This window comes from Ammospiza caudacuta, chromosome 2 (genome assembly GCF_027887145.1).
Source record: "Ammospiza caudacuta isolate bAmmCau1 chromosome 2, bAmmCau1.pri, whole genome shotgun sequence".
Classification (NCBI taxonomy): domain Eukaryota; kingdom Metazoa; phylum Chordata; class Aves; order Passeriformes; family Passerellidae; genus Ammospiza; species Ammospiza caudacuta.
In genome coordinates, this window is record NC_080594.1 from 61,557,184 (window position 1) to 61,573,611 (window position 16,428).

At 39.5% G+C, this 16,428-nt stretch overlaps 1 protein-coding gene across 11 annotated transcripts in view; it reads left to right on the forward strand.

Annotated features, from left to right (window-relative positions):
- The window catches only part of ELF1 (E74 like ETS transcription factor 1), an 87,749-nt gene that overhangs the window by 40,528 nt on the left and 30,793 nt on the right, over nucleotides 1-16,428 (forward strand). For 9 of the 11 annotated variants that reach the window (XM_058825181.1, XM_058825183.1, XM_058825186.1 and 6 more), the window contains one exon: nucleotides 9,328-9,637. In XM_058825181.1, the coding sequence (XP_058681164.1) occupies nucleotides 9,566-9,637 (72 nt within the window). In that variant the 5' untranslated portion in view covers nucleotides 9,328-9,565. Of the gene's footprint in view, nucleotides 1-6,848; nucleotides 6,900-8,826; nucleotides 8,946-9,327; nucleotides 9,638-16,428 lie in introns of those variants that run through there. The other 2 variants (XM_058825185.1, XM_058825182.1) reach the window with 2 other exon arrangements.

Here is a 16,428-nt window from a genome sequence, read left to right on the forward strand (position 1 = left end):
TGCTGGCCTCTTTTTTTTGTTTTCCTTTTTCATATATATATATATATATTGCTCATTTATAGTGAAGCTAAAAAAGAAGTTATTGTTTTTGGCCATCAGTTTTTCTTTGGTAAACTTGACTTTTACCTGCAGGTGATTTAAAAATAATGACTGTGCTACTAATTTATAGGCAAAATGGTTTTTAGAGAACGATTGACAGTTTTATGTCAGTATTGGGTACAGACTAGCAACTGGTAATTTGTGAAGTTTGGCACCCTTCCAAAGCAATTATATTTAGTTTCTCTGATCTTTCTTCCTCCCACTGCCACTACTTCGTTTTCCTGTGTGTATGTGTTAATCAAAAGAGCAAGATCTTGCAGGGTCAAACAGTTCTTCCCTCCTCCACCCCTCTTTTACAGGTTTCCTCATATCCTGTTTTAGCTCTCTTGGAACTCAGCCCTTCAGCCCTTTCTGAAAGATGCAAGGGAACTTTCCCTTAGAAATCACTGAAATTTGACTTATCTGCAGCTCTGTTGTTATAGATGCTTGTAGGCTTGTGGTCTTAATGCTCCATAAAAGGTGCTATTAAATGCAAGAAACCACTTAAAGGTGCCTTTAAAAACATGTATTTTGTGTCACTGGAATAATGCATTTGGTTTGCAAAAATTTTGGAACCTGATTTGGGATTTCATCAATTTACTGTTTTCTTGGTATCTTTTTTTAAAACAGCATTTTGAGGTTTTGTGCAGTGTGAAAAATAGGAAGATATATTTGATACTAATGTTGCTTATTAATGCTGGTAATTTGGTTATCTTATTACAAGACATAAAACCTGTCTGCTCCCTGCAAATTTACTATTGGATAAAATAGCTTATACTAATTGTTATAGGAGAGGAAGTAATGAGACACCTTTTGTTTTCCTTTCTCTCTGTAATTAGTATCACTTACCACTTGGTGAGCTAGACTAGGTGGACATTTGCAGTGTCATATCCAACTTCTAGTCAATTTATTCTGGTTTTGTAATGTTTAATATATTACTATTTTTCTGATGGAAAAAATGTAAATCCAAAAGTGTGCAGTTAACAGGAATAAATGACAGCAAAATCCTACATTTAGATACACATGATTGCGATCTGCATTACTGAAGGTTTGTCTTGTGTTAAGACAGCTCTTTTCCATTGTTTAAAAAGAAATCCTTATGTAATGGGGCTGGTTGGGTCTGATTACATTGAGCTGTTTTTAAAACATTTTACCATTTTCCTATGCTTTTCACTTCTGTCATGTCTGTAGCAAGGAGTTTGAGCAAGTACATCTAGGCTTATGCATTTTTAATTGCTTTTCTTTCATTCTTTCAAAACTAGTTGCCTTGATGACTTAATTGAATGTCTCCCTGGGAAATATAATCACCTGATTTTCTCCTTTCTCTACCAATAGTGATGAATTAACTACAAAAGGTAGAATCAAGGGGCAGACCAAGTTAGTGCCAAGAGTTTTGGACCAGCAAACCACACTTCCAGCCTCTGCATTTACTGGACATTAGTGTGTTTGTGTACCATTTTGCAGTAGCAAGAGGAGAAGCAGGTCTTTGCTATGCATGTTATGTTTTCAGCTGCTCCTTGGATCCATATTACATTACTGCAAAAGGCCATGCTTTCAGAAACATTCCCCATAACAAATCCTGATGGTTTTGTTAGGATAAGAGACCTTTAGATAGTCCTACAGAGAATTCTTAGAAAGATGTGCAGTCATGCTGTCAGTTGCCCAGGAGCTCAGTGTGGTGGTGTGCTTGTGGCCAGCATTTTTCATGGCTGACACCCCCTCTCCTTTTTGACAATGCCTATGCACAGATGTTAGCTTTCCAAGACCAAGATGTTCATACTGAGGTGTCAGTGCTGCTCCATTCCATGGCTGGTAGACAGACTCTGGAATTCTTTCAGGCCTGGCAAACTGTGTGCTGTCCCCATGCACTGTCTGGGGGACACTATCCTTTTAGGTGTCCTTTTTGGGGGTGGGGGGCATGCAGTTCATCTTGTTTGGCTTTCAGTGAGTGAGGAGAAGATCAAACTGTATATTTTCCCAGTGGCACTGGGGTGTTGATGAGCAGCAGTGGGTGGAGGTGGTGAACTGGAAGCAGAGAAGGAGGACTTTTGTGTATCCCCTATTGTATAGAGATGTGGGGGTTTTTTAGTCTTTGGTAGGCAAAACAGCTGCACCTGAAGTTAAAAGTCAAGGCAGTAGAAGGGCACGCATTTCATACACATGCTTTGGTGCATGTGTGCTGCATGTGCACATGGATGTAAAGTGTGTTCATGCAACTGCAGCTGCTGTGTGTGCTTGGGTCTGTGTGTCCTGCCGGCAGGTAGAGTAGGGGCTGTGCAGTGAAGCAATGTTATGTGGCTTTTATCTAACTGTAGTTGAAATAAGTGATTTATCTGTGACCTGAGGCTTCAGTAACCAAATTCAGTCTGAAAACTTTCAAAGCTCTATGAGTAGCCAGATGATGGCTAACCACTTCTAAAAATTTACCCTGCTCTTCTCTTTTTGGTGTCTAATGTGCTGAAAGTTGGGCAGCTGCAAAGTGTTGTTTGAATCCATAAAACAGTTTTGATTGGAATGGACAGAGAGCTGGGGGCTGGCAGGCAAGGAGGAAAAGAGATCCAATCTCTCACATGATTTGGGGAGGAGAGGGGGAATGGAGTTGTCCCATCGTGGGGGATAGGTCATGTCCCATCTCCTTAACCTCGTCTTATACTGTGCAGTCAGTTTATGAAAATGCAAAATTCAGTTATTTTCATGTTGGGGGAATGGGGAAGTGGATTTGGACCCTCTATTCCCTCTGGAGTGTCCTTGCTCCCTGCTTTAGGTCAGCTAACTTTTCCTGTTGAGTTGGTTCTACTTTGCTAGAGCAACGTAGAGGGGTGACTAAAACCCGACCTGGCGTTTCCTTGCCTGATCAAATTAGGGAGGTTTGCTCTTTACAGATGCTCAAGTACTTTTTTGTGGAGCTCAGGAGCTTCAGCGGAAAAGCCTGTCTCACCTCAGTATCTTTTAGGTCGCTCTTTAGGCCTGGCCTGTTGGTGGTAGGCTGATCTTTTGTTGCTGCAGCATAAATCAATTACTTAGAGTGCTTTACATCTACACACCTACACTGATTTGAGGCTGCCTTGCTTGACACATTGAGCGTGCTGGTGGGAGAGGATACAGAGGAAAAAAAAAAGCCTCAACCATGCTTTAATTTTTTTCAGCCTTCCCAGCAGTGCTCTGCCAGGTTGCTGGGTTTGTGTTCAACAGCTGTGTTACATAAATGTGCTGAATAAAAGGGACTTAAAAAAATCTGAGGGAGCATGGGAGATTGGAAGAAAAGAGTTTTCAGGGGTGGGGGAGTCTGTACACAGTGGTGGAGCCATTACTGTTAGTAGTCTGGAAAGGAATCTGGCCTTAAATTAAAATATTAAGGCTAAAAGAGATAGTTACAAAAAAGAGCTCAAAATGTGAAATTTTTTTGTGATGGCAAAGAGCTTGTTGCTTGTGTTTGTTGTTTTTTTCCCTTTGGAGTAAACATCTGGTTTTGTGTCAAGTGGGTTCATTTAATTTCTTTGATATTGACTGGCTTTTGCGTCAGTTTTGGGGTTTTACACTTGTTTATATTTAACAGATAAGCCCTCTTATTCTCTGTCCTCCTTGCTGTATATGCACTGAGAGCCTGTGGTTTCCAGACAGGCTGCAAAACAGGGATTTATTGATACTGATGATTTCTTTGTCCTTAATGAAAGCTCAGCAAAGGTCACTCTGTTGGCTTTTATTATGTCAGCTGCCCTTTGCACAGTTTGCCCTAGGCAGCATGGATGCTCTCAGAAGACTTGAGTTGTTCTTTATGTTGCTTCTTTCCTTCCTCAGTTCTACCCTCTTAACCATGTTGTTTTTCTATCTCCTTTAATTTGTGTGAGCAGTAGAAAGACTGAGGCTTCAGCAACTTTTTGTGCCAAGTGACATATATTAATTTGTTCTTCTTGTCATTTCATCATTGCAGATGCCCTGGGTCTAAGCACATGTTTCAAGTCCCTTGTCCTGTGCAAATTTGTGATATTAATGGATAGTAAAAATTAGTCCATAAAGAATGCCACAGAATACTGAACTGTTAACATTTATGCTTGGTGTGGACTATATATAAAGATGATTGTTGGTCTGGTGTCGCAGACATTTCTCCACAGAAATCCTTCCTTTCATATTTCTGTGTCTTCGGGAGCCAGAGGCCCCCGAAGAGAAGGTAAACAATTATTATCAGCTGCTGTGGAATGCAATAGGATTCACCTTGATTGGCTCATTTTCTATGTTTATAATTAAGAGCCAATCACCAGTTCAAGCCAGGGGACTGAGTCCTTGGCCACAACTTTGTTGTGGGTTCTTTTCTATCTCTTCCTAGCTTAGCTAGCAGCTCTGCAAACCTCTCTCTATATTCTTTTTAGTATAATTATAATGTATTATATCATATCTTAATAAATTCAGCCTTCTGATCAAGAAACAAGATTCACCGTCTCTCTCTCACCAACTGCGACCCACACAGGTCGCGGTAATAGTCTGGGATTTCTGCATTAAGAGAATTGCAATATTATTCAGCTTTGCCCTCCTTTTTAAGAAAACCTGACTCTATGATGGTACTTGTTGACTCTTCAGAAGGTGAACTGACTCTGGGTTGAACTATCCTTAACCTCTGCTGATAGAATGGAGTTAGAAATTTGAGTGAAATGGTGTGGTTACCATCCATGTGTTTGATCTCACCTGAAGTGGTTCTCAGTCCTTCTGTTCAGATTTCTGTAATCTTCCCTTTCCTCTCATTCAGTCCCCTCTTTTCTCTGTATCCAAGATGGTGTAAAGAAGGGAGGGGTTCAGCTTTACTTTTCTGTTAAGTCACAACTTTGACATTTCTAGGCTAGTGCTAATGCTACAGACTGTCTTAGGAAATCAATGGGAAAGTCCAATCTCAAGTGATTTGTCCCTGTGTTGAATGAGTGCAATTGTTTCGTCAGTAACTCAGAATTCAGATCTGCACTTGAATCTTAAAGCACTAAGCTGGTTCTTGATTTAAATGTATGAATGATCTTATTAATTTCATGAGAGAGGCAGTGCAGGATGATTACAGTCATTTTTAGTAACCCTAAATGGGACTGGATCCAGTAGCTTCCTGGAGGCATCTTTCAGCTATCTGGGATGCTCTCAGTAGCAAGAATTGAGTCTTCTAAGCTCATAGCTGACCTTTAGCAAATTTTTGCGTTTCTGCCTGGTACTTTGATGCCTGCTACGCCTGCTGCAGTCTGGTGCCATTGTCTTATTTTGGTGTTCTGCATTACAGTGCTTGAATGATAAGGTAGTGGCTCATTTTATCGGGATTTGAAGGAGAGTTTGTGGATCCCAGCATGGAGCCTAGTTGCGATATTGCAACTTGACCATTGGGACCAAAAGGATTGGTTCTGGAGGTTTTCTTAGAAGCTTTGTTGAACTGGCTCAGTTAGTCCTCAGCGGGCTAGGACTATCTGGAAGGCATAAATGGTAAAGAGTGGTGGGGAAAGTTATGATGTCTAGCTGATGTTAAGGACAGAATCCTACAGTGCATCTTCTGGGATTCCAGAGTAGCATGTACTAAAGCTTAGATTGACTGAATGTGCTTTTTGACAGACTGAGGAGCTTGTTCCTAGATGTTGAAATCAGTGGGTGAGGGAGCTTCCGGGGGGATTGAAATAATTTGAGTTCTGTTTCAAGGATTAACCAAAATAAAGATGTTTGTTTATATTATTGTGTTTTAATGCTGCTTTTTATAATATATTTGTACAACAATTAGTAAAAATGAAAGCAAAACCTTACTTCCTCCTGAAGTAAGTACTAGTTCTGAAAATTTGATGTAAATTTTATGATAATATATATTGGGTTCCATTTCTCCTAGGATTATTTGTATGTAGTCAAGCTTACTGTGCATGTGAATAGAATTTACACTTTTTATGCTGTTTGCAAATAACTTATTTTCTACTTGCAGATGTATGTAAAATCAGGCAGAGGATAAGTGGCATTACATAACAAAAACAATAGTTGTGTTTGTGTTAGCCTATAGACAGCAGGACCCTGTGATAGTTGGAATAATGAAAGCACAGTTTATGAAATTAGATGTGAAGGAAAATATAGCTGGTTTAGAATTCTGCTGGGTTCTGTGAAAAGCTGCTCTTGTTTTCTGTATGGCAGAGAAATTAATATGGAGTAAAGGAAAGCACTTTTGCATTATTCTGCTGTGCTGTTGTTGCCCAATAGATCATTTGCTATTACTATACACTGAACAGAAGTAATGAAAAATATCCTGCAAAAACAGTAATAGTCTGAGTCCCTAACTTTTATAAAGTTAGATGTAAAAGCTCACTAAAGCTTGTTCACTCGTCTTTGGATTTGGTACCAATGTTGTGGTAGATGTTTCTTTTGTAAAAAGAATGTATAACTTGTCTTTATTTATAGAGCCCTTGGTGGTTTTTGGGTCGGGGTGTAGGGGAGGAGGAACAGTCTCACATCACTGCATCACCATAGTGCGGCTTTTGACTGACCATTCCTACAGTGGCATCAGATGATTACTTTCATGTTAGCATAGTATCACTGGTTTAAGCATTGTTTGTGTGGATTAAATGCAATATGCTGCTGCAGTTGCTTAAATTATATTAAATCAGGATAATTAGTTTTGTATTGAGAGTTTTGTTGTTTTTTTTTTAAATAAAAAGTAAGGAAATATTTCTTTATGGCTTTTAGTAAGTTTACTGCCACAGCTTTTGTATCTTATGCGTTTAGTGTACATTTTGGTATTGTAGTATCTACTGTAAAATATTAATGTTTTACAGAATAATGAATAACCCGGCACTAATGGAAGGAAATGTCAGCTCCCAGTGCAGGTGGGGAGCTGTTAAAATTTTTAGGGTAGCTTGACCTCCAGTTTTCCTTATATTTAAGACCTTACTGGGTAACTTGTGTCTCCAGCATGTCCTTTATCCCAATTTTACATTGACTGTATTAATTGTTATTGACTGTAAAAAGTTACTGGATCTAAAGGACTTGTAGCCTTTGTTCATACATGTGGCTTCAGTCAATGTAGTGGCTGTGATTAAAAGCCCTTGCAGTATTCTGACTCTGAGCAATTAGTTTAACCTCTATTTAAACAGAAGTTTAAATTTGGACAACTGAGGAGGTTCCTGTATTTCCCCGTTTGCTTTGTGATCCCTTACAGTGAAGTTGATCTTCAGTGATTAGAGGGTGTGAGTTAAAATATTATTTCATCTTGTTGGACAGTTACAATTTATTCCTAAGCAGGAACCAAAATAGAAGTTGTACTTCTATTACTTTATGTAAAGTTTAGTCAATGTAAATTTCCATAACTGTCTTCTCTTCTGAAAAAGTTGGTGTATCCCTGTTGGCATAGATTGACCCACTTGAATCAGTGTCTGTAGGCAATATTAAAACTATATATTGTAGAGTAATATACTTAATTTTCAGGCTGGTATACAGGATGATAGGAGTCTAGGATGGGCCAAGTTGTGCCTGTTCCCACTATGCCGGCAATGTGTGTCTACTCCCTAATGGCATCTTCCAAAAGGCAAGGCCAAATAATTAATTTTGGGAAGTCACCCAGGATTATATGGTTGCATGTAATGCTTTCAGTGCCATAACTCTGCCAAAGTATGGAGAAAGCCTCGTTAACTATTCAAGTCAACCACTAAAGTGCAAGCGCTGAGGTTGAAATGGTTCCTACAGCACTTCCTTCTCTGTTCCTGCATGTAGCTCTCATTAAAGCAAATATTCTGTTGTTAAGGTTGTGGCTACTCTTACAAACCTTTTAACAGCTAATTAGAGCACGCTTTGGAAGTTGGGGAGATTCTCCTGTTTGCATAACCTTGGGTTTCCTGATTTCTTAGAAGGGTAGGATCTAGTGACTTAAATGCCTAAATGCTCTGCCATCACTACTTAGGAATTTGGGAATACCACAACCTATATAGGAAAAGCAGCTGTTACATTTCCTTGAGTGAGGGAGTACAAGTCTCTGACATGATCCTCCCTAACTAAATTGCTTGGCAGTGGGGAGAGGAAGAGGATCTTCATTTTTTTGAGTTTGAGCCTACTGCAAAAACAAGGCAAAGTTAAACCTCCTGTACAAAGGCAGATGCTAATCATCACCAAAGGCACTGATGTGGATTCTCCTGTGGGTCTCAATCTGGATGGGTGCATCTTAGACTTCTGCCCCTTATTCTTTTGTCACAGCAACTCTTAATCGAAGGCAGTCTAAAGAATTTTGCTCAAAACACTAGGAACCGCACATTTTTCTTCTTTTAAAATATATTGATTAAAATTCCTAGGCACCAACACACTCCTTAGGTTCCTAATTTAGATACCTGTTCCCGTTATTATTTGAAATGGTAGATTTTTAAATTAATGTCTGGGTCACCTGAGTTGCATACGAAGAGTTCTTCTTGCGCTCTCCTCTTTCCGCAGAGGTGGTGCAGCAGCCTCTTGGTCAGCTCACCCTAACTGAGTTTACCTTTGGCACAGATGAGTAAGTAACAGCCTGGGAGCTGTGGGCAGGCATCCTTTCACCAAAGCTGTTTATGTTCAGTAGTTGGGGATTTTTTTTCTTTGTACTGTGCAGTTTTTTTGACAGTTCTAATTTGCCGTGACGTGGTCAGTGCTGTTTCCTTCCGGCTGCTTGAGAGCCTCTGGTAGAGATAAGGGTACATTCACAGTGCATTTTTAATATGAAGCTGAAGATCTGTTTCATGTAGGAACACGGGCACTCTCTGGATTGTACAGAGTTTATTTATTGGTTTCATCATTTTTAAATGGGGATTCAAGATCCAGAACATTTTACTTGCAAAACAACAACTTTGTTAAATTTGAACTGTGTGTGAAGAAGAAATGTGATATACTTGGGATATCCTACAGCTGAGTAGGTCTGTCTGAGTTTTTTGTATGTTCGCTTTGAATAAACTTTGAAGATGAGAGGTTTTAATGAATGTGAAAACTTCATATCTGAATCAAATGAAAATATGGATTTTCTCTTTGTTAACTTTTATAACATTTCCTTAGACTCATGCTTTTAATATGAAACACTTTGAAACTGATGCTGTATTTCCTGAAACAGTTCTGTTTCAGGTAATGAAAGTTCTCATACAGTAATCAGTAAAAGTAATACCTTTGGAGACACAAAAGTATCTGACTTGCTTGGATGTAGATAACAGTTTTAATACGTAGAAAGCTTTATTGCCACTGCTACAAATTCACATTGCTAAGTAACAATTTTTTAATGATAATTTTTTATTTTTCCCTCCACAGTGGTAAAGGCTATCGAGGCGGGAAGAACAGCTCAGGAAAGGATTTGCCTTGTTTTGTTTTGCTTTGAGAAGAGAAGAACCCAGGAACACTGATGATCTAAGAAACACAAACATTGATACTTGATCCATTTTGTCAACCTGCCTTTCTGCCCAGCTGGACCTCAGTGAAGCTCTCTGTTCATTCACATTCAAGAACATTTTTCTTTGTATGTGGAGCTGAGACCTGGGAATGCGTTATTATGGCAGCAGTTGTACAGCAGAATGAGCTTGTGTTTGAATTTGCCAGCAACGTCATGGAGGATGAGCAGCAGGTATGGGATGGTGTAAGAAACCATATTTGTACAAGTTGGTGTTAGGAGTATTATGAAACACGAGGAAAAAATGTGGTGTAAAACACAAAAAGGAAACATTGAGGTCATTATTGTTGCAGCAGATCTTTGTGCTGTTTCAAAAGCTTCCTGTTGCTTCCCGTAACTTGCATACGTGGAACAGAAATTGGCTGAAATGTTATAACCTCTGCAATATTGCAGAGACATCTTCCTCCAAAAATATTTTTCCTGTTTTGCTGATTTGTGCCAGTAGAATCGATGCATATGTGATATAGAATTCTCAAAATGATGGTATTTTATAGTAGTTTCAACTTCTCTAGTGTACTAGGATAAAATTCTGAGTAGAAGTAATGGTCACCCTGCAGATGACTGGAAGGAGCAGTATGTACCTGCTCACTGTTATTTACAGATTGGTTTCTAAATTGTATTACTGCATGAGGCTTATTCAGAAATAAGCTTGAAAGTAATTTGCATTGGTTTCTTTTACACTACAGGGAAAATATGTCTGTTTCTACCTACGCAGACTCTCAGTTAGGTGGTGATTATTTAAACCACATCCTGTGAGTCCTGAAGCTTCAGTGTAGGATTCCTATTGTAAAAATAATGCAGCTTCTCTATAGCTGGTGGTTAATATTAGAGCTTGCATCTATTAACAAGAAATGAGGTGTCTGAGCCTTTTTAAAGGCTAAGTGCCATGACAAACTATTCCGTTTTTGTTAATGTAAAAAAGCATTTATTCTCCTCTCTTAAAAAAATACCCTGCTTTTGGTTTTATGATCTTGTCTCTGGTTTTCTGTATGGCCCAATATCTGGCTGGGTCACTGGCCTGTTTCTGCTGTCAGAGTCATGCGATCATTTCAATGAACTGAGTGTTGTCTGTCTAAAGTGCTAACTCAGTTTTGGGTGGAATTAGTAATGTAACTTCCTTCCCTGTATTTTTCCAGAGCTTGTGGTAGCCTGGGGATTTAGATATGGGAATTGCACAAGCGTAGTCAAAAATGAGCCTTACTTATTACCTCTGCTCGTTGTTCATTGCTGGCTTTACTTTACAAGCCAGTAGGAAATGGGAGAATTGAGGTAGGGAGGGCCACTTCAGTGTGGTTCCTGGGAGGGGTAGTGTGAGCAGATAGGGCTTTGTTTTGTTTAGCCACACATTCTACTTCTTGCAATTTCTTCAGATGCTCACCTGAGAAACTTTAAAAATACTAAGGAGTGCTCAACAGGACAGTAAAACCTCTCTAAACAGAGCTTTCTCCAGCTTCAGAACTACTCAACCTTGATGTTTATCTCATAACCCCACTAAATTCTGCTCTGGATGAAGTCTAAGCAAAGATGTTCTGTAGCATACCTTAAAGGTGGTGAAATCAAAGATGTGAAAGGCTGGAGATAGAGGGTGCATAGCAGGAAGTCCATTGCTCCAGTCAGATGCAAGCTCCCTTTAAATCACTGGGTTCACTGAGTTCAGATATCAAAGATGCTAGCTGGCTGCCTGAAGGTAAATTTTAAATGCCCAGTTGTAGAAAAGAACTCCTGCACAGGTGAAGACCTGGGAAGCTGAAACAAATTTTCCTTTGGCTGAGAGCTTGTAGTACCTTAGCCCTAAAAGACTGCTTCTTGCTTATACTTGGTTGATCTGCTTCTTACTACACAGGAGCTATTGCTACTCCTAAAGTTTCTAAGTTCTTAGATTAGTTGTATTTAGGGATGGACAACAGAATTTGTGTACTTTGCAAAAGTGTTAGCTCTGTAAGTGCTCTGTGTTGAGCAAAAGCGGTTTTTTGGATCTTCATTGTATACAAATGGTGTTATTTAACTTATCTTTTGATAGTTATTTTTGCAATGCCCTCACAAGCTGGAGTTTTAACAACTTTGGTACTTTTCTTCTTGTCAAAGCTTTGCCTGGAGCTCTCTTGTGCCAAGAGCTCTTGGGACATGGGACAGCTGTGGGGAGAGGTTCAGGGTCTAAGTGGCAGCTATGCTCAGTATTTTAGGGAAGTCATAATTCATAGCTATTTTGCTTTTTTTTAAGTCTTGGTTAAACAACCATAAATTATGAACAGTTTGCAAATGTAAGCATTCAGTGGCAGATGCCAGTGGGAGGGGCTCAGTCACATGGACCCATGTGAACGGGAAGGACTTGCTCTTATCAGCTTTATTTTTTTTAGTTTAAAAAGAATGATTTTTAAATTTTTCATTATACTTGGAGGTTTCATTTATCACATAGTAGATCTGTGGTGAGGAAGAAATGAAGTGAAAATATCCTTATAGTTTTCAGAAGGGAACAAGTGGCTTGGGCTAAGGCTACTGATAACCTGTCTGGCTTCTGCTACATGTCAGAAGTCTGGTTAAAATAGAGAGTTTGCCCTTTTTCCCCCTGCTTTTTTCTGTGCTTTTGTTTTGTTTGTTTGGGTTCTTTTGTTGTTGTTGTGAGACAGAGGGAGATAGCACAAACAAAACTCCTACCCTGCCAAAGCCTGCAGGGTAGGAGTTCCTGCAGGCTTTGGCTGAGTCAACGCCACTGCGTAAACCTGCTTCTTTTTCTATCTGTAGCTTCTTCTCTCAATGCCTTTTTATTTAGTCCTTTGTGAACTTAATTTAAAAAGCTGAATAAAAGCAGGCATAGTGGCTAGATCCATAGTAGGAAGCTTTAAATGGTGTCAGGGAGAAGTTGAATCATTATGGCCATTAATTTGCTAACATGGTTCCCAGCATGACTGCTCTATGTTGGGCTGGGCTCTCTCAGGTGGCTCTGATGCTTGTAGTAACCTGTGCCTGAAGGCCCCTTCTGTACTTCTGGCATTTGTTTCTCTCCTGCTTTCTTCTGATAAAGAGGGGTCTGAGACCTTAGGTTGAGCCATGACTTCTGCACCATCATCTCATGCCTACCTTTGCTCTTCCATGTTCCCTGATATCTCCATGGGCTTTCAGAAAGATTAAGCCACCTGGTCAAGGTGTAAGTCTACATTTTTTTGGCTGTTTTTAGCTCCAGCAGAAGGTTCCTTTCCTTTACCCATTTACAGTTTTATGAACACTTTAAGGAAAATATGAAATCTGTAATGAGGTTGTCTTCCCAGAAAAGTGAGCATTGTGTGTCTGCCTGCAGCATCCTCTGTGCAATTTGGTCCCTTCTCAGATGCTGGCAGTGGGAACACCTATAAAGCTGAGAAGCTACCTCTGCCTCTGCACAGGGACTGTCAGCAAAGGAAAACTTCAAAAGCTGTTTTCTAGTCACTAAGGTCACTTCCCTTAGTTCTGTTTAGGGTTTTGGGGTGCTTTATTTGTTCTTGAGGGGGAGGATTGTTTGTCTTTTAATGTAAATGGTCATCTGCATTGCCAGTCTGAATGTTGTTATTTGGTTAGAAAGACAGTTGTTTTTTCCCTGAGGTTGCTTTCACCTTTTTTTTCCCCACGTAGCTTTTCCCTTCTACTATCTATTGCATGTATTTCTTCTCACCTATCACTCACTCACACAGCATTTATTCCACACCAGTTAAAAGCTAGTCACCTTATTCCTGGGACAAGTTGTCATCCTTAAAGACTTGCAGTATGAGAAGACAGTACCTCCAAAGCAGAAGAAATCCCCTTCCATTTTTTCCATTTCCATGGCCCAGATGGTGTTTTGATATTCTGTCAGTTGGTGACAGTTGATGAGACAATTTTCAGAGAAAAAGAGAAACACCTTGTCAGCATGTCAAACACACTAAAAGAATTAGAGAGCAGAAAGGAAGATTGCTGCCTTTAGCCCTCGAAGGAGGACGGGGTTCATTTTTCAGGGGATTGTGGGATATAACTAGTGCTTTCAGGGACCCGCTTATGGGATTTCTGTGAACTTCATCTGTATGAAGTTTGCATTCCTCTGAATTGGTAAAGGTCCATCTATGGGGATTTGGTGGCTAATATTTGGGAAGATTTTAGCAGTAGCTCAATTGCTTTATGTGTCCAGCAGACATGGGAAATGGGTTGAAGCCAAGTCAAAGCTTTGCTGGAGCTAGGGTGTCATATTTTACCTATATTTTGTATGAGAAATATGAAGCAGCAGAAGTAGGAAAAATTTTAAAATACACAAATTGTTCTTCTATGGATCTCTGTATTGATTTCTTGAAAATCATTGCTGACACTTTAATTTGGGACTTTAAAAAAAACTTTGGGATAGTTTGCACTCTCCCTTTTTGCTAGGCTATATAGAAGCATGTTTGTATTAGAAATAAATTCTTTTGCAACCTTGCTATTAGAGATGTAATTTAATTTGTGTTAATTGAATCACTACCTTGTAGTTCTTAATTTAATGTTTTCTCTGTGTGCAGTTCTCATTGCACACTAGATTCAAAGGGAGGCATAGTAAAAAAGGGCTCTTTTGTAGTTCCAAATGTGTACAGTTATTTTTGTGTCTTACAGAAAAACAGAGCTAGAGGAAGGTTTAGATTGGCTCTCGACTGGGATTCAGATGCATTCAGTGAAATCAAGAGCATTACCTCACTATAGTCATGTGTACATCTGTGTACATTAGTATTAGCTTTTAAAACTGAATGAAAGGCTTGTGAATGAAATCATAACCAATTGCAAATACTGTATAAAAACACAATGGCCACTTCCACAAAAACGCATTTCAAATTAAATTGACTTGCAGTTGTGAGAATGCTTTTCTCAGTAGGAGCATATTAAAAGTTGTTCTTTCCTTTCTTTTTCACAACCATTGCAGGAAGGAAAGTCCATACATCGTATCACTGTAGGGACTGAGTTGGAAGCAGTTATAACAACAGTTTTAAAATAATAGAGTACAAGAAGTGACATTTACTCTGATTCTTCCAGTTCAAAACTGTGATCAACTTAAAGAAAAGCACATTTAAAGTGTCTTACCACGAGTGAATGCTTTTCTGTTCATCTCCAGCCTTTTGGAAGTGTAGTGTGTCAGCAGCTTCCTTGGTAGTCTGGCACCAAGTTCAGGTGAAGAGGTATTGCCCTGGGGGTTTCTCTGCCTGCAGACAGACATAGCAACCATATCAGAGTGTTGTGTGTATGATGATTGTTTCTAGATATGGCCAAAACCAGTTTAATCTGGCAGAGCAGTTCAGATCTGATCATAGGATTAAACCAAGTACTTCAGAACTGCGTGAAGCAGCACAGTTCAGTACCACAGGAAACATTCTGATCAGTAGAGAAGCATATTTTAGAAACATGTGGATGTTTGGGCTTTTGTAACTAGGTTTCATAGCAAAGTGAAGAGGGTGTAATATAAACAGGGCTTTGAAAAACTGATCTGAAAACATGTGACAATCAGTTGATTTTATCTGTTTTGTTTATTATTCTGAAACATTTTCCTACAACTCATCTTCTCAGAGGCCAGGCCAGTGGTGTGAGCGTCAGTCATTAGAGAAGGACAGAGCTAAGCCAAAGTGATTTTCTTCTCCAGCAGAAGCTAATGTAAGGCTTATCTGGAGCACAGGCAGCTCGATGTGTGGCTGCAGACACTGCAGCTCTTGAGGTGGTGCAGGGCGGAAGGGGCGAGGAGCGCGCCTCGCTGCGCAGACGTGGTGGGCAGGAGGAAGCTGGCCAGTTGCTGAGGAGAGTGTGGGACACAGCTGCCTACACCAGAAACAAGCACCTCAATGCCTCCACCATTTCGTAGTCAATGCAGGTGTTTTTAGGGCATGGCATCCTATCATAGCACAGGAGCCTAAAACTGGGCAGGGAAATTGTGCCCTAGAAATGCCATTCCTGTCTGTTGGCTAGGAAGGAAACTTGGGGTTCTTAGCTCATGTGCAAGTGCCTGCACCACAGCTGTCTGTAACTTAAATCCCAAAAATTATGTATCATGGCATATTACTTAAACTGGGGTATTTAAACTATTTGCAGAGCATAATTGTATCTCAGGAATGAGGCCCTAATGGACGATCTATCTTGTAGCTTATGGAATGTATTGTTGAAAATAAAACTTTTCTTTAATGCATGCAGTTTTTTATTTTTCTTCTCTCTTAACAGTGCTTTATCCTTTTTTGTTGATGTGGCTTTTACTTCATCAAATCTATTTGTTTATTCTTGCCTGGAAGCAAATAGGAGGTTAGGGTCAGTAAACAAATAGGATGCAAAATGTGAACATGATTTTTTCTGAAGAACAGTAGGGTCCTCTTGACTATCAATGATTTCTGATTTCTCAGCTCCAGTACGATGCAGCATTGGTTAGAGGTGCCCACAAAGGTGTGGGGTAACAGCTGTCCTGTTGCATGACTTGATATACACCTGTCATCTGGTGATAAGATTGCACAAGAGGGCTTTAACTGGTCTGCACTTTGTTCATTTTTATTGATCTTCTACCATATTGCTTTCTTTTGAAACATGTTTCATAGAATAGGTCATTATTTGGTGGATCTTTTTTTAAAATTTTGGTTTTGTTGACTTTTTTTTTTAGGAGACTGTCCATGATAGAAGTCCATTAAACCATTAAAACACTATTTTTGGTTTTTAGTTCTTTTTTTGCTGATTGCCCTTTACCACAGTTTTTGCTGAAACATGGTTTACAAAACACAGAGCAATTTAAAGTGGTAATTACTGCCTTTTAAAACTTGTAATTGCACTTTCTACGTTCAGTACTTATGTTCCAGACTCTTCCCTAGGGGAGGCTAGCTCCCATAGCTGCTGTCTGGGTTGAGCAGATAGCTCTGATACCATTTTCTGTCAGTGACGGTGTGTGCAGTGGCAGGAGTGAGAGATGAGTAATTCTTAAACAAGAATTAAACAAGGACATAATCATACACTTGATTTTTTCCCTTGGGTTT